Raw genomic sequence first — 24,775 nt, 5'->3', positions numbered from 1 at the left:
GTAGGAGATGCAGGGACCTTTATTTAAAACAAAACACAAAACCCTTTCCCAACTCTGCAGAACTTCCCATGATGTGCAGCAGGAATTCACATGATCAGCATGCTCTTGGCGCTCCTAATTCCAGGTGTCTTTTAAAAAAAATGTTTTTATTAATATTTTAGAGAGATAGAAACGTCAATATGAGAGAGAAGCATTGATCGGCTGCCTCCTGCACGCCCCTCACTGGGGATCGTGCCTGCAACCCAGGCATGTGCCCTGACCAGGAATTGAACTGACACCTCTCAGTCCAAGGGACAATGCTCAGTCCCCTGAGCCATACCAGCCAGGCTCTTTTTTTTCTTTCCTTCAAGATACTATGAGGACTCATCATTGACTCCAGGTGGCCTCGATGGTCCCGACAGTCTCTCTTCTGCTTACGACCCACTTCCACCTCCTGGCTGGAGTATTTCAGACAGCATACCAAAGCAGAGCGCACTGCTAAATCCTCTCTCCAATCTAAACCCAGCAAGAAACTAGCTTTCCTTGATTTAACCAAAAGTGAAACTGGAAAGGGAGAGAGGGAGAGGATTAAAGATTGACTAGAACACGTGGCTAGGGGAATCAACTTTGGACCACACATAAGTGACCCAGGCGCGGCGTCTGGTGCGCTCAGAGGGGAACAGCAAAGGGAGATAGGAGTGGTCGCAGGAGCGCGTGAAGGAAGGAAAGGAGGAGCCGAGGATCAGTGGCCTTGAGCGCAGATGAGTGTCTGTTCACTGTCAGCATCACACTCCTCCGAGCCCGCGCAATGGATGTCATATTTGGCAGAAATAAGAAAGAACATCCGGAGCCTGTGAAAGCCAAAGTGACAGGTGAGCATTCTGTATCGATGGTGGACTCCTCTTTTATGTTGACATGTATGCTTTTTCCTGCTTATTGTAAATTATTTTTGGAAAATCTGGAACACACTATCTAGGAGAAAATGACTCATAACCCACACACTTTGTCTGTGAAAACGGAGATGTGCTTTTATGTACTGTAACTCGGTTTCCAAGGAGAAAGCATCGTTCTCACTGTTTCCAGGAAAAAAGTCGCGGGAAGGCTGCATTCCGCACAGATACAAGGGGCTTATGCGGCACAAGGGGGCCCATTCCAACTGGGGCCTGCATTGGTGCATGTGTGCATCCCGAGTTAATTTCAAAATGGTACCAGAAATGGAGGTGAGCTCCCCTCTTGCACATGCTCACTGGAAAGTATGGAGAATCTGATGTGACTTCCTCTCAGGTATCACGGGGGTGATTTCAAGTAGCTGCGGAGCCAGTAAAAGACCCAGAGTGGGAGCCTCTACAGCAACATTCCTTCAGTGGGTTTTGTGTCTCGTGTATTTCTGTGGCTCTCTCCTCTTCTGCATTGCAACTCGACTTTCTGGTACCATCTTGTTTAGACTCTGCAGGACAGTGACTGGGTCTGAATTCGTGTCCCCAGCTGGTCGCTTGCTCGGTGTTGTGAGAACAGCATGTGGGGCGGCTCGGGCTCACGAGCAGGTTCATGTTGGGAGAGGTGGACTGGATGTTTCTCACCAGGAGAGGACAACAATGAGCGTTCTTTGAGAGGAAAGTCAGATTGGAGCTTTTCAGCTGAGAATTTGCCTTGGAAATGGCAGAGTGCTCAATAAATGTTCTTACCGTGTATCTATGGCATTAACTACATGCTCCCTGCTCTGCCTCACCTGCCCCTTCTCCTGTGTCCGGGGTCTCTGTGAATAGTCCTCCCACTCAGTTAAGTGCCCAAGGCAAGAGACTTGGCTGGCTTGTTTTTTAAATGCTCCCCTCCCCTTCCTCCTGTATTTAGTCCTATCAGTTCTGCGTCCTCCAAGTCCCTTTGCTCTATCGTTTCTCTCCGTCCCCCCTGCTGCGAACTTGGTCTTCTCTCTGGTCTTCCTACCTCCCCTGGGCTCTTCCTCCTGTCCACATTCCACACCACAGCCAGAGACAACTTTGGAAACCCCAAATCTGAGCTATTTCATTGATACGAGATGTCCAAAAGAGGCAGATCCCTAGAGACAGCAAGTAGATTAGTGGTTGCCAGGGGCTGGGGCTGGGGAATGGGGAGTGTCTGCTAATGGGTGGGTACAGAGCTTCTTTGGGGGGTGATGGAAATGTTCTAGATCGTGGTGAAGGTTGCCCAACATTGGAAATATACTAAAAAACCTTGAATTGTATACTTTGAAACGGTGGATTTTAGGTTTTGTGAATTGTCTCAATTAAAAAATTTTTTAAAAAATCTGATCCAGCCCTGACCACTATGGCTCAGTTGGTTGGAGCAGTGTCCCATAGAGCAAAAGGCTTTCGGGTTCAATTCCTAGTCAGGGCAAATACCCAGGTTTGCAGGTGCGATCCCAGGTTGGGGCACGTGTAGAAGGCCACCAGTCAATGTTCTCCCTCACTTCATTGTTTCTCTCTCTCTCTTTCTCTTTTCCCTGTCTCTAAGATCAGTAAGTCTATACTCAGGTGAGGATTTTTTAAAAAGTCTGACCTTATTGTTCTCTGTTATAACCGTCAAAAGTGTCCCCTTCTTCTGAATATAAAATCAAAGTCCTTGGAGTGTGGTCTTGTTGACCTTTTTTACTTGGCCCCTGTTTACCTCTCCAGCCCCGATACTTATGATGTCCTCACTCAAAAATTATAGTCCAGCCTGGCCAATGTGGCTCAGTGGTTGAGCATCGACCCATGTACCAAGAGGTCGCCGGTTCGATTCCCAGTCAGGGCACATGCCCAGGTTGTGGGCCCGATCCCCAGTGGGGAGTGTGCAGGAGGTGGCCAGTCGATGTTCTCTCTCATCGATGTTTTTAGCTCGCTCTCCCTCTCCCTTCATCTTTCTCTAAAATCAATAAAGAAAAAATATTTTAAAAAAATTATAGTCCAATCTCACTAAACAGCTGGTACATCTGGTCTTTGGACTCTCTTTAATCTCTTGATTTGGGTTCCTCTAGAGATAAGCATTTGGGTGTAAATAGTTTATTTGGGACTCAATCCCAAGGAACACTGGGAGAGAAGCAAAAAAAAAGAGGGCCATTTTCAAGACACTGAGCCCTGGGTGCCATCGCAGCTGAATCCTCACGTTGTCCCAGCTCAAGGCAAAGACATGGCAGCATTTGACCCCCAGTTCCCCCCCACTGATGTGTGAGAGTACTTCCAAGGTGCTTCCAGCTTGTCCAGCATGTGGGCAAAGCAGCTCCCAGGGTGAGGACAAAGCCCCCAGGCAGAGAGCGGCAGTATTTGCAGGAAGCAGCCTTCATGGAGAGGTGAATGGATGCCAAAGGGGAGGAGTGGGGAACCCACAGTGTCTGCTACAGCATTCTGTCTACAGCCGTGCTGTCCAACAGAAACACGGCGCGTGCCACGTGCGCCATTTTTGTTGTTGTTAATCCTCACCCGAGGATATTTTTCCATTGAGTTTTAGGTAGAGTGGAAGGGAGGGAGAGGGGGAGAGAGAGAGAAACATCAATGTGAGGGAGACACATCGATTGGATGCCTCCCACACGACCTCGACTGGGGCTGGGGATCGAATCTGCAACCCAGGTACATGCCCTTGACCCAGAATTGAACCCACAACCCTTTGGCTCTAACTGCTGAACCAAACTGGCCAGAGTGCACATGTGTAATCTTAAATTTACTAATAGCCACATTCAGACAAGTAAAAAGAAACAGGTAAAATTAATTTTAGTAGTATATTTTATTTAACATATCCAAAATATAACGTTTGACATGTAATCAATATTTTAGCCCTGGCCAATTTGGATCAGTGGTTAGAGCGTTGGCCCATGGACCAAAGGGCCGTGAGTTTGATTCTGGTCAAGGGCGTGAACCTGGGCTGCAGATTCAGTTCCCGGCCCCCGTTGGGGTCATGCAGGAGGCAACCAATCGATGTGTCTCTCTCACATCGATGTTTCTCTCCTTCACCCTCCCTTCTACTCTCTCTAAAAAATCAGTGGCAAAATATCCTTGGGTGAGGATTAACAACAACAACAAAAAAATGTTTTTTTAATTGCTAATGAGCTATTTTACATTTTTTTCATAGTCTCTGAAAGCTGGTGTGTGTTTTATACTTACAGCACATCTCAGTTCGGAGAGCCACACTCTAAGTGTTCAATCTCTACCTGGGGCTGGTGGCTACCATACTGGACCGCACGGCTCTCGAATGCTCTTTCCTCCTGACTTTGTGACGCAAGACCCCTCCAAGTCGCTCCTCCAGGAGGCAGCCCTCACCCTCCTGCACTGCCCTCACCTTGGGTGACTGCTGCATTGCCTTTGCCACAGTTTATTCTGAGTGTCTATTCTTCTGTCTCTCTCAGTGCACAGAGAGCAACTGAAGGACAGGGATGATGCCCGTTCACCGTGGTAGCCTCGGTGCTGGCACAGTGCCAGGCATATGGTACGCTTTCTGGAAATGACTGCGAGGTTCACGAAGGGATGTGGAGCGTGGCACCGTGGCCGTTTCTTCCAGCTTTTTGGTTTAGACACGGAAACTGGGAACTAAACATTCTTTCTCTTAACAGGCAAGATCCCAACGTGGCTGCGAGGGACGCTGCTCCGCAATGGGCCGGGCATGCACACGGTGGGGGAGACCAGATACAACCACTGGTTTGACGGCCTGGCCTTGCTCCACAGCTTCACCATCAGAGACGGTAAAAGCACTCTATCCGTTTGTTATTGCTGCTGTAACACATAACCGTGTATTTAGTAGCTTCAAACAATACAAATGAAATGTGTAAAGTTCTGGAAGTCGAAGTGGGTTTCGCTGGGCTAAATTCAAGGTGTTGGCAGGGCTGCATTCTTTCGGAGGACTCTAGGAGATCATCCATTTTCTCACCTAATCTAGCTTCAGAAGCTGCCAGCATTCCTGTGGCCCCATCTTCATCTTCAAAGTCTTCCTCCCTCTCTCCTGCTTCCCAGATAATCCAGCAGGGCTGGAGGTCTCAGCCAGGGCTTACCTTGTCCTGCTTGTGGAAGGTTAGGCAAGAAGCCCAATTCACTCCCTGGCGACTGCGTACATCCAGGGAGTGAACAAGAGGCAGAGTGGAGCAGGGGAAGCCTGCTGTAGGGTATATAGGAGTGCTCTTTCTATAAATCTAACATGATTTCAAAGTAAGACTTTTTTTTTTTTTTTGGTACATGCCCCTAGCGGGAACTGAACCCCGGACTCTCTGGTCCACAGGCCGACACTCCAACCGCTAAGCCAAACCGGCCAGGGCAAAACAAGACATCTTTATAAAGCAGGCATAGAGATGCATGAACCCTGGCCTCCCTCAGCAAAATAGTTGATGATTTTCTAAGAAGAGGCAAAGTCGTTGTCCCAGGAGGATTGGAACATGCGAATTCCAAGAGCCAGAGTCACTAAGATTCACAGATAGAAGAGCCCTTGAGAATTTAGCCTTTCCACACTTTTTCAATTGTTATAGCTCCAAAGCAGCCTTTTAGAAAGTTATCTTAAATATATATATTTACATATCCATATAAACACACATAAGTGTTTGTGTGTATATACATATATATATAGCCATCCCCCTCTTCCCACACCAGACCCAGTTCTAGAAGATTCCAGGCAGGAGTCTGTTTACTCGTGTTCCTTCAGAAGGAACGTGGCTAACTAGATTCTTCCAGGAACAGGGTGGCTCCTTCTTTTATCTCAGCCTCTAAGTGGAGTGTCAGCCTTGAGCAATTCCAGAGACACTCTGTCTTGTGGCCCCAAGTGCTCCGTGCTCTGGGGCTGGTCGTTTACAGGAAGTGGGCGGCCTGCAAGCAGCTTGGGCTGGGTGTTTACATTTCAAGTAAACAGAATTCCACATTTTAAGTGAAGCACCACAGGGCCCAAAACACCTTAGCCAGTGCCTGTGGGTGGTGATCCTCAGAGAGCGTGACCAGGAAAGAACAGGCCAGCTCAAGGGGAGACCAGGATGTCCCTAGAGCAGGTTCTGTGTAGCATTTGGTGGAAGACCAGTGTGTGTAGCCTCACCAACCCCCTAGGTGATCCTCCCTGCCTCCAGGATTTTGTTGGACAATCCAGAATTGCAGCAGCCATCAGTTACCAATGTGTGACAGTGGCCAAAGCCTTGCTCATTCTGTGCTGCATCTCAGTAGCATATGTAGCTGTTATTGAGCACCTACTATGTGCTATGTGCTTTACAGGCCTTAAGTGCACAGCAACTCTGTAAGAAAGTTCTCATGAGCCTGGCCAGTTTGGCTCAGCAGTTAGAGTGTCAGCCTGCAGACCAGGAAGTCCCAAGTTCGATTTCGGCCAAGGGCACATACCTCAGTTGCGATTTGTCCCCAGCCCCAGTTGGGGTCGTGCGGGTGGCAACCAATCGATGTGTCTCTCTCACATCGATGTTTCTCTCTCTCTCTCCCTCCTGCTCTAAAGATAAATGTAAAAATATCCTCGGGTGAGGATTTAACAAAAAAAGAAAGGTCTCCTGATCCTCATGTCACAGTGAAGAGACTAAGGTCAAGTGCATGGCTGGTAGATGGTGGAGCAAGGATTCATACGTGGAGACTTGAATCTTCTCCGGGGTAGAGCTCATGCCTGTCTTGCTCACCCTAGTGTTGCCCAGTAAACCCCCTGGAATGGCTGAAATCAATGTCAAAGCCCTGCAAAGGTGTCAGCCTGGGATGATTCTGCTCCTTCTCTTTCAGGTGAAGTCTATTACAGGAGCAAATACCTAAGGAGTGATACCTACAAAGCCAATATAGAGGCAAACAGGATTGTGGTGTCAGAGTTTGGAACAATGGTCTATTCAGACCCCAGAAAAAACATATTTACCAGGTAACTGTCCATTTTGAATCTGGTCATGCTTTTTTGATATCCTTGATGGTCAAAACAGCCAGTGTTTGCTGCTCTGGCAATTGTCTTTAGGGTGGGAACTTCATGGGACTGGCCTTTGCCTACATTCACTATGCAATTCTTCATCACTGATAGCAAGAGAGGCAAAGCGCATCGGACAGACCAGTAGGTATTCTCCCACATGGCTGGTGGGAGAGCAATTTGGAATTATCTACCAAAATTGCAGATGCACACGTCCTGCAGTATAGAGGTATGCTTATTCATTCTGAAATGCCATCTGTACGAGGTCATTCATGGCTGTACAAGGTTATAATGAGGAAATGAAAATAACACCAATGTTCATCAACAGAGGAGTGATTAAATAAGTAACAGTAAAACTACACAAGAAAATATCAGGCAGAAAGGAAAGAGGGTGTTTTCTATGTACTGTATAGAAGGATTTCCAAGAGATATTAAAGAAATAGATATATATTTATATATATTTTATAGATATATATAAATATATATATATATGTGTGTGTGTATATGTATATATATGTATATGTGTGTGTGTGTGTGTGTGTGTGTGTGTGTATATATATATATATATATATATATATATATATATAAATTGCTCAGAAGGCAAACTCAAGAAGATAAAGAGATAAATGGTGATAGAAGGAGACTTGACTTGGGGTGGTAAACATGCAATACAATATACAGATGATGTAGAATAGAATTGTATATTTTAAAATTGTGTAATTTGCCCTGGCTGGTTTGGCTCAGCGGTTAGAGCATTGGCCTGCGGTCCAGAGAGACCTAGGTTCGGTTCCCACCAAGGGCGCATACCTCGGTTGCAGTTTGTCCCCGGCCTGGTTGGGTTGCGCGGATGGCAGCCACTCAATGTGTCCATATATATATGATATATATATCAGGGTATATAAAAAGTGAAATAGTAAATAAGCCCTGGCTGTGTAGTTCAGTTGGTTAGAGCATCATCCTGATATGCCAAGGCTGAGGGTTTGGTCCCTGGTCAGAGCACATACAAGAATCAACCAATGAACGCATCGATAATTGGAACAATACATCGATGTTTCACTCTCTCTCTCTTGCTCTCCTTCCTTCCCTCTCTCTTCCTCTCTCTAAAGTCAAGAAATAAAAATTTGAAGAGCAAATAGTATGCCATATTTTATGTAAAACGTCAGGAGGAAGTCTAGGTTTAGTTTTGCTTGTACATGCATAAAGAAACTCTGGAAGGAGGCATAAAGGAGGTGGGAACTGCCCAATGGGAGAAAGGATAAGGGAAGAGTTTTAGGGGTGTGTGTGTGTGTGTGTTGTTGTTTTAAATCACCTGGGTTATAATGCATTAGATTCGATTACATAGTTGACAATTAAGTTTCATTGTTGGCCATGAAATTGGGCCTGCTGTCAGTATCTCCTTCCTGATACTCTAGATATAGAAGAGTTCTGAAATGTGTGAGGAGTGGACTGGCCCAGAGATAGATGAGCTTCTGCTTATTCAGAACTGCTCTGAACTCACATTTGCAGACGGGGGAAGAGCCAGTGAAGAAAAGGGGAGGGGAAGGAATGAATGTAAAACCATAACCTTTGGGGCATACACGCTGTTACATTACTTGCCAGTAGGGGGAGCACTAACCAATATTACAGGGATCCAGGATTTATTTTCCTGCTTTGAGTTTGCCTTTCCGTTGTTTTTTTTTTATCCTCACCCAAGGACATTTTTTACATTTATCTTCAGATAAAGTGGGAGGGAGAGAGGGAGGAAGAGAGAGAGAGAAACATTGATGTGAGAGACACATCGACTGGTTGCCACCCACAAGACCCCGACCGGGGCTGGGGACAAACTGAAACAGAGGTACGTGCCCTTAGTGGGAATCAAACCAGGGACTCTCTGGTCCATGGGTCGACACTCTAACCGCCGAGCCAAACCAGCCAGGGCTGCCTTTTATTTTTTGAAATTTAATTTATTGGGGTGACATTGGTTAATAAAATTATACAATTTTAAAATATACAATTCTATTCTACATCATCTGTATATTGTATTGTATGTTTACCACCCCAAGTCAAGTCTCCTTCTATCACCATTTATCTCTCTACCTTTTTGAATTTGCCTTCTGAGCAAATTTGTTATGAGTTCTTAACTCAAAATTAGTTTGCTTTTCTTAAAAAAACAAAAAACTAATTTTCTGGACAAATTTGACCTAACCAGTGTAGACTCACATTTCTGCCAGAAACAAAGATTAGTTGTTTTGCTAATCTTTGGGGGCCATTATGGGTACACGTATGATTTCTGTAGAGCTTCTTAAAATTCTTCCGAGCAATCCACCAGCTCTTTCTGACTTTGGTATGGGAGACCTTTGGATTTTTGAGAGCCCAGGAGGGCTTGGTTGGTGGCTATATTGTCCCAGCCGATTGTCACTCTTGAGTTGATTCAGTATGGTGGTACTTTGGCCACTTGATAGCTGAGTCCTCAAGTGACCCACTGGGACCCAGTACTTTTTCTTACTTAAGTTGATGTAGAGTATTTTAAGTGGTGGGAAAACTTAAAACTATCTCAAGCAGAATTTTTCAGCTGGGCAGACAGAGCCATTGACCCGCTGATTTGCTTCCTTCCCCAGAGCTTTCTCCTACCTGTCCCACATCATCCCAGATTTCACAGACAACTGCCTGATTAACATCATGAAGTGCGGGGAAGAATTCTATGCAATCACAGAGACCAATTACATCAGGAAAATCAACCCCCAGACTCTGGAAACTCTGGAAAAGGTATCAGAGAATCTACAACCAACATAAGTTTTTGACTCAAGACAGGAATCACTTGGGTGAGGCCATGTGGCCTGCAGGAAGTCATGGGCAGAGCCCCCTCTTCTAATGCCATTGGCTCTTGTGCTTCCCCATCACAGCACTTATACTAGATTCTAAGCTCCCTTAGGGGTGGGACTGTATTTTTTTCATCTCTGTGGCTGTTTTTATTCTTAGGACTACCATAACAAGTACCACAAATGAGGTGGCTTAAAACAATAGAAATGTATTCTCTCACAATTCTGAGGGCTGGAAGTCTGAAATTAAGGTGTCAGTAGGACCATATGCTCTCTGAAGGAGGACAGTGTTCTGTAGGGGAGGATCATTCCTTGCCTCTTCCACCTTCTGTGGTTGCCAGAGATCCTTAGTGTTCCTCGGCTGAGAGATGAATGCATCACTCCAATTTTTTCCAAGGATATACATCATTGGATTAAGGCCACCCTAATCTGGCATGACTTCGTTCTAATTTGATTACATCTACAAAGACCCTATTTCCAAATGAGATATGACTTCAACATATCTTTTTGTTTGCTTGTTTTATTTGTCTTTTTATCCTCATCCGAGGACATTTTTTCTATTTTTTGTTCAGATAGAGTGGGAGAGAGAGTGAGGAAGAGAGAGAGAGAGAGAGAGAGAGAGAGAGAGAGAGAAACATCGATGTGAAAAGGACACATCGAGAGGCTGCCACCCACACGACCCAACCAGGGCCAGGGACAAACTGTAACCGAGGTACATGCCCTTAGCGGGAACTGAACCCGGGTTTCTCTGGACCACAGGCCGACACTCTAACCGCTGAGCCAAACCGGCCAGGGCTCAATATATCTTTTTGAAAGACACAACTCAACCCTCAATAGAGTACGTAGTTCTTGGGTCTGAGTGACAGCTCAGTGAAGGTCTAAATGAATGGCTGTGCTGGACCTCCCGGGCCTCCCAGTGGCCCTACCTTGTAACGGCCTGAAGAGGGAGGCATTAGGCAGAGAGCAAGAGTAAAAAATAAATGCCCCAGCAGACACTTTGCCCAGGCAGAATCAAGTCAACATTTTTGTGAAAATCAGTAGACCCACTTTCAATTTTCTTCAGCTGGATGTTCAAAGCCTTGATGTTTTCTAAATACGTTTTAATGATCTGTTAAAAGGCATGCTCTTCTTGGCTGTGAAATTATATCCAGCTCCTTTTAAACTAGGCAGCATCGGGCTAACTGATGTATGCGCTCCACAAAATTACGGAGGAAATGCTAGGAGAGAGCAGAGTTTTGCCTGACTTTTGGCTGGGGGTTGGGCTATTCCGGGGCAGGAAGGGTAGACAGCTGGTCCCAGGCCACCTCGTTGTTCTACAGTTGTGGCTTGTTCAGAGCCCAGTCATTATTGAGCTTGCTAGTTGAATTTCACTTTGACCAAATGTTTTTGTAAGCTCTCCATTCCCAGAATAATTCTGTGAGAGAGGCCTGGAGATTTCTGCCTCTGTGGAATGCAAAAGGAGAAGATTTCATTTATGTATGACACAGAGCAGTGGCCAAGATTAGCACTGTGGCTGCCTCTCTGCACAGGTCATTGCTTAGAGTTCTCTGTGGTGAGGTGTCCTGTCTTTACTCTGAGGATCCCCGGCGGGGCCAGGCAGCAGAATCTGAAAAACTGACACAGAAAACACACAGCTCGCTAGACCCCTTGCAACCTATTTTCTGTAGGAGGACCCCCAGGAGGTTATACCAGGTCACAAGAGTAAACCTCTTAGAAGGTGAAGTCTGCCTTATTTTCAGATCAGAAAATGTGCAAAAATAGCCGTCATCTCTCTGAACCTAGGATCAGTCAGCTTCACAGGATTTCAATGTCTCCCCTTTTTGACCAGGTGCCTGTCATATTTTGCAGGTTGATTATCGCAAATGCGTGGGTATAAATGTGGCAACGTCGCATCCTCATTATGATTCTGCTGGAAATGTTCTCAACATAGGCACATCCATTATGGACAAGGGGAAGACAAAATATGTGATCTTTAAGATCCCTGCCACAGTGCCAGGTAGGTCATCCTGGGGGTACAATAAAGAACCAAGGGTAGCTCCCTCTGAAGAGGTCTGACTTTTATTGATGACACAGACTCAATCGGACACTTTCCCTCCCAGATGATTCAGACGGCCATGAACTAATTTCTCTTCTTTAGGAGCAAAGAGATATTGCTGGGCTTCCTTTTGGAAGAAGTGAGTCCCTTTACTACTCTAACCTCATTTTCTATAGGTTCCAGTTCATTAATTCATTGATTTATTCATCATTCATTCATTCATTGTTTATTCATCCACCCATCATCCATTTATCATCCACCCATCTCCCATCCCTCCCTCCCTCCCTCCCTCCCTCCCTCCCTCCCTTCCTTCCTTCCTTCCTTCCTTCCTTCCTTCCTTCCTTCCTTCCTTCCTTCTGTCCTTCCGTCTGTCCGTTCGTCCATCCGTCCTTCCTTCCTTCTGCCCTTCCTTCCATCCTTCCTTCCTTCTTTTCTTCCTCCCTCCCTCCCTCCTTCCCTCCCTCCCTTCCTTCCTCCCTTCCTTCCTTCCTTCCTTCCTTCCTTCCTTCCTTCCTTCTGTCCATCCTTTCGTCCGTCCATCCTTCCTTCCTTCCGTCCTTCCTCCCTGGCACTTTTTCAGTTTTCTGGCAAACTTTTGTATGTCAGGGCTGTGGCTACCCACTTTCACCCCAGCCCCTGAAGCCAGGTTCCCAGGGTTGTTCAGGGAGCTCAGCCTGCTGGGATCAACTCCAGATCCCCACCCTGTTCTACAGGCCTTCTAGACTTTCTCCACTTAGCACAGGGATCCTGGAGGGAAGCCCAGGCCAATCGTGATTTTATGTTCCTGAGGGGGAGGAAGGTGGGGCTCGTAGGCCTTATTCTGTCCAGGGTCCTCCTGGGAACCACACCCAGGAGACCTGGTCTCCAATGGTGGCTGGAGAGAGGGCAGAACTACAAGGGTGACTGTCTTGACCCTTTTAGGATAAGTGGTTTCCGTCTGTGATCCCTGCTGCTCCCTCTCCCCATAGTCCTGTAGAACCTCCTGAGCAAATTACCAGGCTCTGCTGATGGAAGTGAGCAAGCCCCTGAGGTCAGAAGGTACAATGAGTATTCTTGTTAAATGGAACTCCTATTAATTAAGCTAATAAAGGGATGTGAGGTCTAGCTTAGACTCCTAGAATGTCAGACCTGGGGATGGTCTAGGCATTTGAGTTTACCACCTCATATTACAGAGGAGGAATGCGAGGCCCAGGGGCTCAGGCGACATGCCCATGGTCACACAGCTCACAGGAGCCACCAACATCATGCAAGCAGCAACACTCTGAGCACCTGCTCCTGCTGGTGGCTTCCCCGGGATCATGCCCAGCTCCTGCCTGCCAGACTAGGGTGCTTTTCATTTGGTTTGCTTTGTGCTCCATTTGTTTTGTGAAAAAAAGAAAACTAGCCCACAACCTCCCTCCCACCAGCCAGCTGTGCACAGATGGCCACAAGGAAGGTAGAGACTCTTGCAGGTAGCTCATTAGAAATCAGCCCCAGGCCTGGGAGGGGAGGCCTTTTGGCCAGCAGGTGACTCATCCTTGCAGAGAAAGAAGAAAACCAAATAAGTACTGAGCACCTTCCATGCTTTGGCACTGGGCAAAGTACTTGGACTGCTCCATTATTATACTCTGCTTCCTCCCTCACCCTGTGAGTAGTATGACCCCTAACACATCTCAGAAGAGGTAGTCAGGCTAAGGGTTATGTCTTGACTTAACCCTGTAACTTTGGTCATAATGATAGATCAGTCCATATATGTAAAAGCCTTCATCACCATAGGTACTTGGTCTCATTCTCAAGTGTTTCAGAGTGGGCCATGCCAAGAAAGATTCGCGGAACCCCTCTGAAATACACGTCTGATTAGAAAACTCCAATTTTCCCTCCTGTGTTTCTCTCCTGCGTGTCCCCTTCACTTTCTCACTCCTCCACGCTCACAACACTTCTGACACTTGAAGTAAGGTGGCGGGGGTGTCCCCACACCAAGCAGTTCTCTGTGACACCCGCTGGTGTCCTGTAATTGAACTCAGTTCTAAGGCTATTTGATAGTGTCCAACCCCCAGGCTAAGGGCTCAGTCGCACAAGGCTGCTCCTACCCCACCCACCCCAGATGCCAATCACAAGTAGAGGGTCTCCGGGTTACCCACAGCTTCTGTCCGACTTGGTTACAAATCGGGGGTTCCCACCGCCCCCTCCTCTGTTTCAATTAATTTGCTAGAGTGGCTCACAGAACTCAGGGAAACACATTTACTAGTTATTCGAGGACATGATACAGGGGACACGTGAACAGCCAGACAAAGAGATACATAGGGTAGGGTCTGGGAGGTTCCGGAGCTCAGGAGTTGGGGTGTGTCAGCTTCCCAGTGTGGATGTGTCCACCTGTAAGCTCTCTCAACCCCATACTGTAGGGATTTTACGGAGGCTCTCTCACGTAGGCATGATGGATAATTAACTCCGTTTCTAGCCCCTCTCTTCTCTGGAGGATGGGGTGTGGAGCTGAAAAATCCCAAGTGTATAATCACAGCTTGGTCTTTCTGGTGACCAGCCCCCATCCAGGAGCCCACCGAGAGTCCCCTTGTTAGAGCCAATGATGCTCCTAGAGCTCTTACCCCTTCGGAGTCTGCAGAGGTTTCAGGAGCCCTAGGTCAGGGACAGGGTCAGAGACCAAACATTAGAACAAGAGGTGTTCCTCATGCTCTTACACGGGTTTTAGGAGCTCTGTGCCAGGAGCTGGGGGCAGAGGCCAATATGTACTTTTTCTATTAATTCACCATGTCCAGTGAGAGTCCTCAGCAAAATGCCCAAGCACAAGCCTGGGAAGCTAGCCCATCACCTGGCCCAACTTGGTAGAACCTCAGGCCCAGCCCGCCTGCTGAGCCAAACTCCCCATTTCATCATGATGCTCAGATGACCCGTATGTGCAATACAGTTTGAGAAGCACTGCTCCAGAGCAGGCGCTGACAAACTTCTCCTGTTAGGGTCCGAGAGTCAATATTTGAGGCTTTGCAGACACGCAGCCTCAGCTGCAGCTACTCAACAGTGCTATTGTGGCTTGAAAGCAAAAGCCGCAGTGGCCCCTGCAGAAAGGGGGGAGCGTGGCTGTGTTTCGAATAAACCTTTGTCCAAAAGCAGGTGGAGGCTGGGCTAGCCCCAGGCTGTGGTGCAGACCCTGAGCCCAGAAGCCTGACAGTGTGGTTCATTGTTTTCAGATTGCAGAATCGGGTCTCAGAGGGTGTGGGCCAGAGCAGGGAGGACGCTGAGCCTCTGCCCCACATTAGCTAGGCAGCAACCCCTTCATCTGCTACACTGGTCAGGGCTTACTCCGAGGTTCTTCTTAGTGAGCAGGTCAGTTTGAGGGGCTCCACTGCCGGCCGTGGTCTGGGGGCCAGGCCCCGTGCTCTGCCTGACGCTTGCTTTTCTCCAGACAGGACGAAGGGGAAGAGCCCCTTGCAACACATGGAGGTGCTCTGCTCCCTCACCTCCCGCTCTCTCCTCTCCCCGAGCTACTACCACAGCTTCGGGGTCACCGAGAACTACATCATTTTTCTCGAGCAGCCTTACAGGATAGACATTCTCAAGATGGCCACTGCGTACATCCAGGGAGTGAATTGGGCATCTTGTCTAACCTTCCACAAGCAGGACAAGGTAAGCCCTGGCTGGGACCCCCAGGTGAGGACAGCCAGAACGAGGTGTCCCTGGAAGAGGTCACTGAGATGGAGGCCAGCATGTAGGAGGTTTCTCAGGAAAGGAGGACGTAAGCTACCATCTCTCCAGAGGCATCAGCCGGCCTTCCAAAGAGTTCTGAAGCTGGAACGGTCGTGGTCCCGAGTTAGGCCCCGGGTGCTGGGTCTGGAGGCCCCACATCAGTAAGTCGGTAGAGGAGGCTGTCCTGAAACAGGGTGTGACCTTGGGCCAGGTAGCCTCATCAGCCAAGGCAGTCCTCACCCACCCGCAGCAGTGCCCACTCCTCCAGCCTGCACTGTCCACTGACAGGGCCTTTTCGGCGTCCCTGCAGCCACTGGGCAATGGCGAGGCAGTGAGGGGGCACAGATTATTCAGACATCGTAACGGTAGAGTGTTCCCCTAAGTGGTACAACAGAAACGTCTTCAATATAGGTACACCTGGGTGCACAAAATATGTACGTGTGTGCATGTGCCTGTGTCCATGTATGTACGTCTATTTCTTCACATGTGTATCTGTGTATCTGTGTGTATGAATATATGTATGCATGTACATGTGTGTGTGTGTATGTCCTTATTTGCTGTTGTTACTTGTGAAATACATCAAGTAATTCTCAGTGTCATTCAAATAATATACAAGTGTAGAAAGCACCATATCAGGTCCCCTGCCCACCTGCTGTCCCCTCCCCATCGACTGCCCTCTCTAGAGAGAACCACCACTGTCTACTTGACATCCTTCTACTCCTCTTTCTATGCCCCGTGTACATCTTTGTGTACATATACCACCTCTTCAAGGCGTATCCTCTCTTCCCAGGGAGGAGAGTGAGGTGTTTGAAGGAACAAGGGGTTAGGTGTAGTCCCTCGTCTGCTACGACCTTCCAGTTATTTTCTGTCTTCCTTGGAATAAGATCTAAAGGCCTCACTCACTGGCCTGTAAATCCCACACGCCCTCATCCCAGCCACTGGCTCCCTGCTCACTCCACCTCCTCCTGTATTTCCTGATTCTCTAACCAGCCCAACACATTCCTGCCTCAGCACCTTCGCATTTTCTGTATCCTGGGATGTTCTTCCCCCGTGGTTTTCTACCTCAGTGACTCTAGGTCTCAGCTCAAGCCCCGTACCTCGAGGCCTTCCTCGATGAACTTATGTGGAACAGACCCCTCGCAGGCTCCCTCCACCCCATCCTGCTTAATTTTTCTCGGTGGTACTCATCATCCTTGACACAGTATATATGTGATCATTGGCTGTTGGCTTCACCTCCACTGGAATAGAAATTCCAAGAAAGCAGGGTTTGGTTTTATTTTGTCTCTCTAGTTCCTGAGAAATTGTCTGATGTGTCATAGGCCCTCTATAAGTATCTGTGGAATGAATGAGTGGGGCAAGGGGGCAGCAGGGATGCCAGCTAATTCCCCAGACACTTCTTGGGCATGGCTGCTGTTAGGTCACAGTGTTTACTCACTGAGGTGCACTGTGGGTAATCTCTTGTTTGCATTCCATTGTTCTGCTTCCCCGTGTCCCTGACTTTCACCCAGGAAGTCCATTAAAAAGAGGCTGAGCTTTTTGTCGGTCCATCTGCAGCGTTTTTCATTTATGTGTTCACGTTCTTAAAATGCACATGAAGACTACTTCCTTGCAGGGTGCTCGTACCAAAAAAAAAACAAAAACCAAACATGACAGAGGAGCATCCCATGGGCAGGAGCCACAGGGCCCTTCTGGGCCTCCAACCTGAGGCCCCTGGGGATTCCCTGGGCCCCTGGGGGGTAGGGCCCAGGGTTCTGGGAAGGGCTTTGGAGTGCATTTCAAAGAGAATTGTCTGAAAGTCTCTGTGGCTGAACCAGGGATTGGGATCCTGGGGAAGAAAAAGCCTAAACTAATTACCCCTGTGCTCACCTCCCATACCGACTCCCTCTGCCATGCCACCCTCCTCTGCACCCTGCAACTCCCTCTGCCATGCCACCCTCCTCTGCACCCTGCAACTCCCTCTGCCATGCCACCCTCCTCTGCACCCTGCAACTCCCTCTGCCATGCCACCCTCCTCTGCACCCTGCAACTCCCTCTGCCATGCCACCCTCCTCTGCACCCTGCAACTCCCTCTGCCATGCCACCCTCCTCTGCACTCTGCGCAACATTCAAAGTTTGATTCCAGGGGGGCGAGAAAGAGGCAAACAAGCAGGGAGGTGGTGCAACATCAGCCCGGAGTGGCCCCTCCCTCCCTTTCAGAAGGAGGGTGGTTGGGCCAGTGCTGCCAAAAGGTAGAAACACCCCCCTCCCTTTGGATGAGGCAACTGGGGCTCCAGATACGGCTAATTACCACCCAGAGTGACACCGCCTCGCGACACCCGGAATGTGCGCAGCAGCCTCATGAGCTGATACCCACGTGGGCTCCTTAACTAGAACCAGGTCACTCAGCCTTCCCGGGCAGGGGCGTTGCTGTGACAACGGTGGAGGTCGGAGAGGGGACCCAAGAGGGAAGGTGTGGTTTTAGAGTTTTAGGGGCTCTGCTGCGGATGGAGCCTGGGGAGGCCTGCAGGTCTGGCACCTGCCCCGTCCTCTCCTACTTGGCCATATCCAGGGACCTAGCATGTTGCCCCGCACCTGGAATCCCAGCCAAGTGAAGGAGGGGAAACAGTGCGCCCTCTGAGGCCTCCCCCAAACACTGTCCCCCCGGCGACGCAGAGGCCCGGGCCCACAGACTTCCTTCCTCTCCACTGGAAAGAGACGATCAAAGACACGCAACCACGGACAGCCCCCACTGGCCCCCTGCTTCTGCGTGGCTGGCACTCCAGAGGCGGGACGCAGAGGGTCGGAAGGGGGAAGGGACGCTCAGGTTCATGAGTTGGTACGTGGCAGGGCTGGGTCTTGTCTCGTGCCTGACGCCACTGTGCTGGGCCAGCAGAGGGAGAGCCGACCACTGGCTGTGTCTCTTCCCTCAGACTTACATTCACATCATCGATCAAAGGACTGGGAAGCCCGTGCCCACCAAGTTTTACACGGACCCGATGGTGGTCTTTCATCACGTCAATGCCTACGAAGAGGACGGCGGCCTTCTGTTTGACGTCATTGCCTACGAGGACAACAGTCTGTACGACTATTTCTACTTGGCCAACCTGAAACAAGACATTAAAGGGCGCTCCGGGAACAACCCTGTCCCCGCCCTCAAGAGGTTCGCCGTGCCTCTCCGCACAGACCAGGTAAAGGCCTGAAGGAAGGCCCACTGTACTCCTGGGGAGACGCCAGCTCAGGCAGGAAGTTGCTTGGGCCCTGATTTGATTGACATTGAAATCCAAAATGAGCTGTTCTTAAAGAAAGAAAACATTTCTTGTTATTTTCCGAAAAGTAGTAGATAGTCATAGTAGGAACTTTTGAAAATATAGATGAAAAGAAACTTGATGAAAATATAGATGAAAATATATCTACATTAACCCATTGTAGCTATATTTGTATTGCCCCCAAGTTTCTTTCTCCATAGCTAGCTAGCTAGACAGACACATTGATATATACACATGCACATAATTGACATATATATTATATATACACATTGATATATATCTCAATAACGTGATTAAAATTATGTACAGTATGATTTTAGAAAAGGAAATCACTGTACATAATTTTTAACTGCTTTATTGAGATGTAATTCACGTGCCATATAAGTCACCCATTTTCACTCATTTAAACTGTATAATCCAATGGCTTTCAGTATATTCACAGAATTGTACAATGATCACCACAATCAACTTTTAAAACACCTTTATTACCCCCAAAACAAATCCCGCCCCCCTCAACCGTCACCCCCGGCCCCCAATCCTTCCAGCCCCTGCCCTTGGCAGCCACAACTCTACTTTCTGTCTCTGAGGATGTGCTTCATAGAAATGGGTCGTGCAGTTTGTGGCCTGGCTTCTTTCACTCAGCACCGTTTTCGGGGTTTGTCTGTGCCGTGGTGTGAGTCAGTACTTCATTCCTTTCCGCGGCTGAAAGTGTACCTACTCTCTTGTGTACTGCTCTTTTCACATAAATGTATATCTAAATATCTTTCCACGGCATTAAATGTTCTTCTACTACATCATTTTGGTATTTTCCTGACAGCCCGTGGCAGGGCTTCAACACCATTTGCTTACCCCGTGCCCTGCTGCTGAATAGTCCTGTTCTTGCATTAAAAATGATCACTAAGTCAGACATTATCCTCAATTAGGGTGATGCTGCCAAGGCTCTGGGCTTGGTTTTGGAGACTACAGAGGCTTCTGGCTCCAGAACTCACTGACTTCATGACTTAATTAATTTAAATGGAACCAAATTCAATTCAATTTCATTTTGATGGCTCATATTTACTAAATGCACTCTGTGCGTCAGGTATTTGGCTAAGCATTTTATTTTCCTTACCTCACTTAATGATCCAAATAACTTGTGGGAGAGGTCCTTATATTAGACCCACTTTACGGATGAAGAAACTGAGGCTCAGAGAGGTAAAAGAATGTGCCCAAGATCACACAGCCCAGAGCAGCAGAGCCAAGATTGTTATCTGCACCAGCCTGTCTAAATCCACCCCTATGGCTGGAAAGGGGTATCATTCTGCTGTTCTCCCCAGCAGACCTAATGCCCGGAAAGAACCCCAGATGGGTCACACTGGTCCCTCCTGGGGCTCTGCAGGCCTGAGGAACAGGAGGTCCTCCCCCAGGGCCCAGGGAGCCTTCTCACCCCCACTGCCAGGCTCCTCAGTGCTGGGGTTCAGGCATCTCCCAACCAGTGAGCAGGGCCTGCATTGAAACACCTGTTCCTGTCTCTCCCGCATTTCCCCATCCAAGTCATCTGTGTGTCTCTGTTGTGATTTTTACCACATTTCCTGTCACCTCTATTTAACACCTACAAAGTCACATTTTTGTTTAAATCAACCCACTATTGAAAGAACACCTATCACTGCCGAATGGAAAGCCAGCCTTGCTCGCTGCAAATAGCAGGCAAGCGTGAGCATTAAGAAAATGGAAATAAAGCAGAGGTCTTCAGACCTAGCCAGATACTGTTGCTTGCCAAGACTTAATCTCTTTGTTAATAAGAAAGTTCTAAAATGTATTAGCTGTTAAAGACATAGTGGCACCTAACTGAGACTTGCCCCTTGACCTCAACAGAAAGCTTGGAAGAGAAAAAGGAATGAATTTTCTCTCCAGGTGATTCAGGACTATTGAATAAAGGGCCATGTCCCACATAATCAGCACATGAGCCAGTGTCCTCTGCACCCTGAGCTTCACTTTCAAGTGCAGGGCCTTGGACCGCATCTCCTGGCTCCAGAAAGCAATGGGGAGTGTCACAAAGCACACAGGTGGCAAATCCCGAGGCCCAGGCCCCACCTGATGTTAACCTCAGTCCAGGGATGATACACAGAGAGCAAAGACTGTCTCCCACTGCCCACACACCACGGTATTTTATAACCCTTTATCACGCTCAGAGATGATTCGCTTGCTTGGAACCAAGCTAAGAAGTTTAGCATGTATATTTTTAAAAGGCGCCATGTGAGCCATCTGCTGCTTTGAAACTAGCAAGAAGAGTGAGCCCTGGGAATGGTGACTCTGGCCACGCTTTCTAATTGCTATTTATTGTCCCTTAAAAATGTCTCCTAGCTTCACTTTCAAGTCGCCCCGCCTGCGTATTGAAATTGGAAAGTCAAGCGGGAGGACGTGGCCTAAATGCCCAGATCTGGCAGCTGTAATTCCATCCAATCCAAAGGCTCATTAGGGAAGAACCAAAGGAGATGCCACTCTTTCTCAAATGCCCCTCAGTCTGGGGCCTTTGCACATGCCTGTCCCTCTGCCTGCAGCCCTATGCTCTTCCTATCAGACCTCCACTCCAGTCCTGGCTGCAGGGCGGACCTACCTGAGGGCTCTGAGGCCACATCAGCTCCTGTTGGGCCTCAGCCCAGCACAGTGAAGGCAGAGCCTCCAGGGGTGGGGCCCAGGCGTGGGCATGGTCTCAGAGCCCCCGGTGGATTCCAACTTGCATCCAGATAGCAATTTCCTGGTCATCCTGCAGGTCTCAGGGTCATTACTCCCCTCAGACGAGTTCGTACACTTTAATTGCACCTGCAGCTCTTTGCCCAACATTTATCTCAAGTATCATGAACTTGTTCAGTCGCCTCTTCCTGTTGAAGCTCTGACAGGGCCGGGACTCTTTGTTTTGTCAGTAGCTTATCCCCTGTGCCCATCACAGCGTCTGGCACGCAGGGGTTCTCATTATGCTCGTAAATATTTTGAATGAATAAATGAATGATTGGATGAAAAACGTGAAGCAAGGTCTCCAAAAAGGGCACAGGGTCTCCTTTAGCATTTGGAGCATTCCCCAAGCGGAAAGTGCTCTCTATGTAGCATGGGCAGTGGTGAAGTACATGCAAAAGTCTGGGACCTCCCAGCTGCCCCAGATTCGCTTGTGTTCGGGCCAGCTGCGGTCAAAGGAAGGAGTGGCCTCTTGACACCCTTGGCCTGTTTATGTAGGGTGGTGTGGGGATTGCCGAAGGCAGGGCTGGGCCGGGAGGGCCGTGGGCGTGTGCAGACAGTCCCTGCAGGTGCCCTGCCCTTGTCCTGCAAACGGGTTCATAAGCACTGACTTCCCTCCTGACAGCCATCCACACAGAGGGGCCATCCTGGGCAGGGCGTGGGAGGAGGGCAGGTGTCTTGAACCTAGAGGGATGGCTCAGTAGATTTGGTTTTTGTCTTTTCTCCAAATGCAAAAACAACCCACTATTATAAGAGCAGCCACCACGAGAGCTCATCTGTGCCAGGCCCTATGTTAAGATGAGTTTTCTGCTCTTAGGCCTCAGCAAGAAGGGCCCCTGCTCCGGCCTTGGCACTTTGGGGGGCCCTGAGCTGGCCTTTCTCCAGCAGTGCTCCTTCTCCCCAGGGTGAGGAGTGCAAAGGGCTGTGGGGTTATGCCCTCCCAGAGGGACACCCTCCCCCACCCCACCATGAACCGGCTACCTGGGATCCCTGAGTCTCTCTCCCAAATAGCCCAGCCCTCTTGCAGCGCCTGCCCCTGTCCTCAGGGCCCACAAGGTGGCCAGGGCCGGCTGCTGGCCTGGATGCTGGGGCACCCATGAGGTGGGAAGAAAAGGAACAGGGACAGAGAGCCCTGGCCTGGAGGCCGGCCCTTGTTCTGCTCCCTTCTTGCAGCTCCCAGCCAGGAGGTCCTAGATTCTAAATTCACACTTCCGTCCAGACCAGCCCTGTGCAATGGTACCTGCTGCCACGAAGGCACGTTCTCTGTCCGTCCACCCAGCGCAGTGGCCACCTGCCACACGTGCTACTGAAATGTGGCCAGTGCAGCCGAGAAACCGAATTTTAAATTTCACTTAGAACTTAAATAGCCACATGTGGCTAGAGGTTGCCATATGGGACAGCGCTGGTCCACGACGTTATGAAGGTCTGGGTGCCGAGGTAGGGGAGAGAGGTCTAGTACTTAAGCATTTGATGTGTTTAGACCTAGGATTGGTGGGCCTCACCCCCTCCTGGGTCCTGCAGTTTTAGGGGCAGTTACATGCTCTGCATGCTTCTCTCCTTGTCTTTGTGAGGCCCCTGAATGGTTCATTTTCCTATGACTGCAGATGAGAGGTCACCTGCCCAACAGCGCAGAATTATCAGTGGGATTGGAATTAGGATCTGAATGCATGTCTGCCTGGCTCCAACTTACTCATTATGATGGGCCTGGCCCTGGACCAGGTGTTTTCATAACCATTATTTAACTTCATTCTAACCATTATCCTCAGACGCAGGGCAAAGGAACCTCGCTTATACTCACCACCCGTCCAAAAGTTACGAACTGTCCCCCTATTTTACCAACGAGGAAGCAGGCTCGGGGAGAATGAGCACGTTCTCCCAGAAAGCTGGCGGAGTCAGAACTCACACCCGGGGCTGCTGAACGCCAACGCCAGGGTTTCAGGGAATTACTGAGACGACTTCTCCCCTCCAGTCGAGGGATTTCAAAGTAAGCCCGCAGAATGGTGTCGAATTCTGGCTGGAGAGCAGCTTCTTCCCCGAGCTGAGCGTGTCGGCCACTGGAAGCAGCCGAGTCATGTTCATTACTGCTGCGTGTGGAAGAATTCAGTTTGTCCCGCAACCAGTCTGACCAGTTTCAGGCTGGAGTTATAAGTGGCTCTGTAGATCGACTCCCTAAGGATCAAGCCCAGGACATGCACAAGAGGCCTGTTGCTGCCATGTGACTAGCGAGTCCCCAGCAGGGGCCTCCCACGAATTGGTAGCGCCGCGCAGGGGGAGGCACTCAGAACTTTTGTTTATACGGAACCGCAGTTGTGCTGGGTGCTAAGTGACTTTTTAATGCACTTCATCTCCTTTAATTCCTACAAACACTCAACAAAACACGTTTTGCCCCTTGACAGTTAAAGGGAAAGCTTACTGAGTCATGCATTCACTCATTTATTCAGCAGTGACTCCCTGGGAGCTAGGTGCCATGCACGGTATTCAATCTGGTCCCTGTCTTCCTAAGGAAAGAGCATAAAAGAAGGAAGCAGCTCCATAAAGGAGCTAATTACAGGCTGGGACAAATGCCTCAGAGACACTGCAGATTGAGGTGTTAGGGAAGGGGATGTTTGAGTTGAGACCGGCAGGATGGAAAGCAGTTTCTTCCCCAAGCTGAGCATGTAGGCCGCTAAAAGCAGCCTCTGGGCCTTTGCACCTGCTTTGTCCTCTGCCTGCAATGCCCTTGCTTCTGAGTAGAAGAACCACCATGTGACGGTCTCGGCCCAGACTCTGCTTCTGTGTGACCTTGGACAAGACATTTTCCTTCTCTGGGCCTCAGTTTCGTCTTCTATAAATTGGGAGATTGAACTAGAAAAATCTTGACGGGTCCCTGCAGTTTAATAGCTAGGATGCAGTAAATTTTCTTTCCTTCCCAGCAAAAAACAGCTATCATTCAAATAGGTTTGTTTGTAGTTACTTATTTATTTATTTTTGTTAATCCTCACCCAGGGATATTTTTCCACTGATTTTTGGAGAGAGTGGAAAGGAGGGATGGGAGGGAGGGAGAGAGAGAGATTGATTGGTTGCCTCCCGCATGCACCCCGACCTGAAGCTGAGGCATCAAACCCGCAACCCAGGTACATTCCCTTGACCGGGAATCGAACCTGAGACCCTTCGGTACTTGGGCTGACGCTCTAATCACTGAACCACATCGACCAGGGTCAAATAGGTTTGTTTTCATTATAAAAGCCCATTTTGGAAAATTTGGAAAGTAGAGAAATGTTTAAATGAAAATTCAGCCATAACAGTAATTCTCCTTGATACGCTCTACGAAGGCAGGGACTTGAGGTCTAGTTTCTGACCGTCTTCCAGATCCTAACTTCAACTCGCCCCCTGTGGTAGCGGCAGAAATGTAGTAAGAGTGGTAATAATATAACAATGATATCATCAACAGCAGTTAATTACCTAGGACTTTCTGCTAACCAGGCCCT

At 48.7% G+C, this 24,775-nt stretch overlaps 1 protein-coding gene across 1 annotated transcript in view; it reads left to right on the top strand.

Annotated features, from left to right (window-relative positions):
* Positions 1-787: 787 nt before the first annotated feature.
* BCO1 (beta-carotene oxygenase 1) overlaps positions 788-24,775 on the top strand; it is a 33,126-nt gene continuing 9,138 nt past the window's right edge. Inside the window, exons 1-7 of the mRNA XM_036275603.1 lie at positions 788-851; positions 4,538-4,666; positions 6,672-6,801; positions 9,438-9,585; positions 11,487-11,638; positions 15,075-15,291; positions 18,261-18,518. Coding sequence (XP_036131496.1) covers positions 788-851; positions 4,538-4,666; positions 6,672-6,801; positions 9,438-9,585; positions 11,487-11,638; positions 15,075-15,291; positions 18,261-18,518 — 1,098 coding nt within the window. The remainder of the gene's footprint in view (positions 852-4,537; positions 4,667-6,671; positions 6,802-9,437; positions 9,586-11,486; positions 11,639-15,074; positions 15,292-18,260; positions 18,519-24,775) is intronic.

The sequence above is a fragment of the Molossus molossus genome, unplaced genomic scaffold (assembly GCF_014108415.1).
Source record: "Molossus molossus isolate mMolMol1 unplaced genomic scaffold, mMolMol1.p scaffold_m16_p_21, whole genome shotgun sequence".
Lineage (NCBI taxonomy): Eukaryota > Metazoa > Chordata > Mammalia > Chiroptera > Molossidae > Molossus > Molossus molossus.
Note: the sequence above shows the minus strand (reverse complement) of the source record. Positions and strands in the feature narration are given on the sequence as shown.